Source organism: Erigeron canadensis, chromosome 5 (genome assembly GCF_010389155.1).
Source record: "Erigeron canadensis isolate Cc75 chromosome 5, C_canadensis_v1, whole genome shotgun sequence".
NCBI classification, from domain to species: domain Eukaryota; kingdom Viridiplantae; phylum Streptophyta; class Magnoliopsida; order Asterales; family Asteraceae; genus Erigeron; species Erigeron canadensis.
Genome location: NC_057765.1, coordinates 43382227 through 43387263, shown reverse-complemented (window position 1 = coordinate 43387263; position 5037 = coordinate 43382227). Strand labels below are relative to the sequence as shown.

Here is a 5037-nt window from a genome sequence, read left to right as displayed (position 1 = left end):
TATCTAAATCTATTTGTTGATATTATAAAATTACATTAGAGTAGTACATGAGATCCAAAAATTCTCACCTATTTATTTTCTAAAAGAAAACTGTGAATTTACATTCTTTTAATTTTTTTGTTTGCTTTTGTAAATGTGTCAAAAAAAAAAAAAAACATCTGTAAATGAAAAATTTTCAAGTAAAAATGATCGATATCGTATTCTCACTTACACATGTGATTGAAGAAAAAATTTCATAATTACAAGATTTAAAAGAATATTTAAACGGTTCACATTTAAAACTATAAAAGTTTATTTATAATATCAAATCTTCATGAAAGATAGAATCATGAATATAACCCTCGTCACATCAATATATAATGGAGAGGTATGAGTTTCATGTCTCACATTGAACAGATTGAACATGAGATTTTTAATGCTGAGCCGAGAAATTTTCTCCTACCTATGTTGGATTTCCTTCCATGGTGTTGAAATATGATTAGGGTACGACTGGTGGCACGATAATACTCCAATGATCCGTAGTGATCTAAATAAACTATTAAAATAAATTCAATCTTTAAAGGATCTTAAAATGACAAACTACATGTTAAGAGAATACTTATGTTCGAGAGGGAGAGATCTTAACTAGACAAAAAGTTGATGTTAATTTCTTGTTGTTTTACTTCTTTAGCTTAGTTATAGTTTCCCACGTGAGTTTTGACAAGCCGATGATAACAAAACTTAAAAGACATTTGGATTTTGCTTGATGGATGGAAGTCTAATTAACAAAAAGACCAATACACACCACATTAAAAATTTGGTGACAAAAACTGATTACAGATCAATTGAAAATGTCATAAATTTGATTATTACTGAAATTTATTTGATTGGAAAGGCTAACAAAAAGACCAATATATTAAAATTCAGTTCTTTGATGTCATATGTGTATGTATTTTGCAATTTACAATACATTTTCTTCCAATAAGAAGAATATCAAATGAACACACTTGTAGGTAGCAATGAAATTTACTAATTAATTACATCAGCTTTGTGTTTAGTATTTTATTAACTTAAATCGTAAACAGAAAGCGAAGATCTCATAGCCGGCAAACACAAAATGACAAGCAATTAAGCAAATCCATCTTTTTTTAATTACGTTGCTCTTCTGTTATCTCATGTATACTATACCTTTTGGTCAATATAACGATATAGCTAGCTCATTCTCTACCACTTTCCTCTTCAACTGCGTCAACCCTAATTTAGTTTGATCATTAATATATTGTTTATTAGAAATCAAAGGGATTATATATATATTGATCTTGATCAATTCTCAATCATCCTTGAGAAGTTAATTAAGTTATGGGATCTGAAAAGCATGGAAGTTCAGATAGTTCGAGCGATCAAGAAACTAATCGCTCGTTGTCTCCTGATCGCTCGAAAGAAGGAGTGGGCCGCTCCTACGAGTGTACCTTTTGCAAAAGAGGGTTCACAAACGCTCAAGCCTTAGGTGGTCACATGAACATCCACAGGAAAGACAAATCCAAGCTGGCTAAACAACAAGTTAAAACTTCCACGACCACTACCACTACTACCGCTTCAGCCAAGCATCCTAAAAAAGATTATTCGATTGTTGCTTCTAGATCTTTCAAGCTTATTCCTAGTGAAGAGGCTCCGTATGCTGGATCTGGCAGTGGGTTTCAAACCGGTAATCATTATACACCATCAAACCCTAATTTTCCTTGGACTTTGGCCGCCTCACAATTCAATAGCCGACCCCTACATAATAAGGAGAGTTTGATTCATGTGAACTTGAATCTTGGTATCGGGACTTCTGATATAGAAAATGGCGGTACTATAGGTAGCAGCACAAATGTTGGGCGAGATTGGTTTGAAAACGACCTTGATTTGGAGCTACGTCTCGGACAATATATCCCTAGCTAGTTGAATCTTATGAACTGCACTACAACTTGAGAAGCATATTTGGGCGTTATATATTTTGGGTGAAGTACTTCTTAATTTCCTTCTATATATATATATATAGATACATTTTTACTTGAAGCATTTATATATAATTGTTTGGTATATAGTACAATCCTTATTATTTGTATGGCGGATTTTATGTACTCTATACAACTAATTAATTATAGTATACTAATTTGAATTCAGAAAACATCGAGCAAAATAAACTTCTATATATTCCTTGTGCCACCAAGAATCATATGATCAACTTTATAAGAACTGTAAGATCTTAGTATATGAATGTGTTCTTACGCCACTTAGTCCGGCCATTTTTCCTGGAGAAAAAAAACTTATATATAGTGAAATATATCATCTTAATAATTAAAACCCTAGCAAGCTAGATTTGAAGGAAATTTTCTCAATTATATTGCATATATATATGCTCCTGAAATGAAACCTTAGTAGAACTGATTGATCAGTTCTACTTAATATATATATCCGCACCTTGATGTACTATATATAATTTTCGCACATGTGGTCTCGATCCCTCTCTTAGATATATGCGGCAACAATATATGCTAGCTTTCTGTTTAACATGGACTATAATTTGTCAGTCAAAATAATATGCTAGCTGTTTCCTTGGAAGGTTTAAGTAGTTACAGTCCCTAACTATTGTTTGGTATTTTGGCTACTGAGCTGGTTTTTGACAATGCTAATTTTATTGTACTAGTTTATTTATAACTATGGAATGTATCAGTCTTAGCTTATGTTTACCAAACAATAATATAATTGGTACTAATTATAAGGTGTACGTAGATTGATAGGTACACATAGTGTTTTCCACCCAATTTTGATTGTCAATTGTCATCTTCATAGAATCATAGTTCACGTTATTTACGTACATACGAATCTTTAATCTGCTAATAACTATACCATCTTAATCCATTACCAAACTTTTACAAGAAATATCAGTTTGGCAAACTTGTACATGAATAATTATGAGTCTGAAATGGTTCATATTGGATAATAATATTCCTATCGACGAAGTAACTTAATTAATTAAGGAAATGAAGAACGTATATATATATATATATATATATAGTTACCTGCTTGCGATGATCACTAGCTAGGTTGTTCTAGATCTGCTTGCTTATCCAATATTTATATATACATGAAATTAAGTAATTAATTCCTTTTCATCAGCGAGCTATTCAGAGGAGATATGATTAATATATAAGACCTGAAAGAGTACTTCCACGCACCAAAAGTTAAACATCATGACTCAAGTACTTCTGTATATACATATGTCAGATATTGTGATATTGATCTTAATTTGTGTAATCATATATGGTATAATTTGCATAAATTATGATTCTTGGTTTTGTAATGTACGTTATTCTTGCTTATCTGACTAAGTAAATCGAGCAGACGTACGTATGTATATTGTATGAACTAACCCTAGCTAGCTAGCTAATCGAGTACCTAGGAATTAATAGTTGGAAGTGAACATTTATATATAGTATGAGTTTTACAAGCTACTAGTATGATCAGTTTAAGATCGATCGTCATATTGTTCACAAGAACATACCAATATTATAAACTTAATTAATTACTGTGTTATGTATATTGTGATCAAACCTGAAATTATACTATTCAAGAAGCACATCGATCTATATCTAAATATATATACCAAGTCCAAAGATATAATAAAGCACATCGATCTAAATATTTTATTAAGGACATAATGGTCTAGGGTCTGCCACAGCACATGCCTTGTTACGAGTACTTTGTTAGTGTGGCAACTAATTCGTTGTTACAAAATAGGCGCACTGCACACCAAAGCGTATGTTTATGAAATTCGATCCATATGTGAAATTAAGCTTCATATCAAAAGAAGAATTACTTACATGTGGTGAAGAATTTTATGTATTCAATTCTATTTAATAGTAGAACTGTAAAAGATTTTTATATATAAAAAAAAAGAGTAGAAATTAATGTTTTTGATCGATTTCATTAAACGATTGACCGATGTGTGTTATACGGAAAAGTAAAACAAGACTGGGTTTTGTTTTTGGGCTGAGTCTTGGCATTGATGGCCCATGTACTTACTATGTATATGGGCTTAGTCACAGATCCATTCAATCAGATTACATAAAGTTTCTAAAAAAGAAATGCATTCATACAATGAAACTAGATTTTAAAATATTCAATTAATTTTTTGCATTATATGATTACATTTGTTTGTATAACAAAGTATCTCACAATGTAGACAAAGGTAAAAGAGAAGACGTTACGATGAAGAAAATACGTATGCGAGACCATTTGCGTAAATCAAGTTCTATATACAGTACCTCAACTAGATCTTTAATTAACAAAGTAACCAAAGGTTGATCAGCTCAAACAGAAGACTATATATTGTTACAATTATAATGCACCATATATTAAAAAAGAAAGCATTATCGCTCTTATGTAAATAAAACAAGATTGTTTCTAGAAACTTTTTACTTATATAGCATATCATCATTTTTTCCTAAACTATTTTTAAAAAAATATGATGTCATATTAGATTTTTTTTTTCTTTCAAAAACTATTTTTTATATTAGGCAAAATGTTTTTTTTACAAGTGAATTTTACCTCAGACGCGTATGATTTGTGTTAATCGTTCAACGAAAGGATCTCGCACTAAGCGAATCTTAAATAGCCTTTCACACCATACCACATCCTTTATTGGAAAATACCATCGATGAGAACTTACCAAGGCGCGCTCGAACTTGAGACCTTGGAGTAAACTCCCCCGATGCCCCGCATAGCAGGTTTAATGAAACACCCCTAGCCACTGGGGTTTAACCCAGTGGTTATATTAGGCAATATGTCATTTCTTTTTTTTTCATATTATTTTTTTAACCTTAATTTTTTTTAATTAATATGTAAAATAATCAAATGTTTCCTAACTCTTTAAATTTAGTTTCATATCTACCATTTATTTAGAATGGTTACTTTTTAATTTTTATCAATCTAATCGATTTTATACATTAATGTTCATCTTTACAAGTATGTTGTTATCTCCGTATCAAATTATAATATATTAACAACAAATTA

At 30.7% G+C, this 5037-nt stretch overlaps 1 protein-coding gene across 1 annotated transcript; it reads left to right on the top strand.

Annotated features, from left to right (window-relative positions):
- Positions 1 to 1338: 1338 nt before the first annotated feature.
- On the top strand, positions 1339 to 1920 carry LOC122601877 (transcriptional regulator TAC1-like). Its single transcript, XM_043774612.1, has one exon. It carries the CDS (start codon positions 1339 to 1341, stop codon positions 1918 to 1920), a length of 582 nt encoding a protein of 193 aa, XP_043630547.1.
- The last annotated feature ends 3117 nt before the right edge of the window (positions 1921 to 5037 follow it).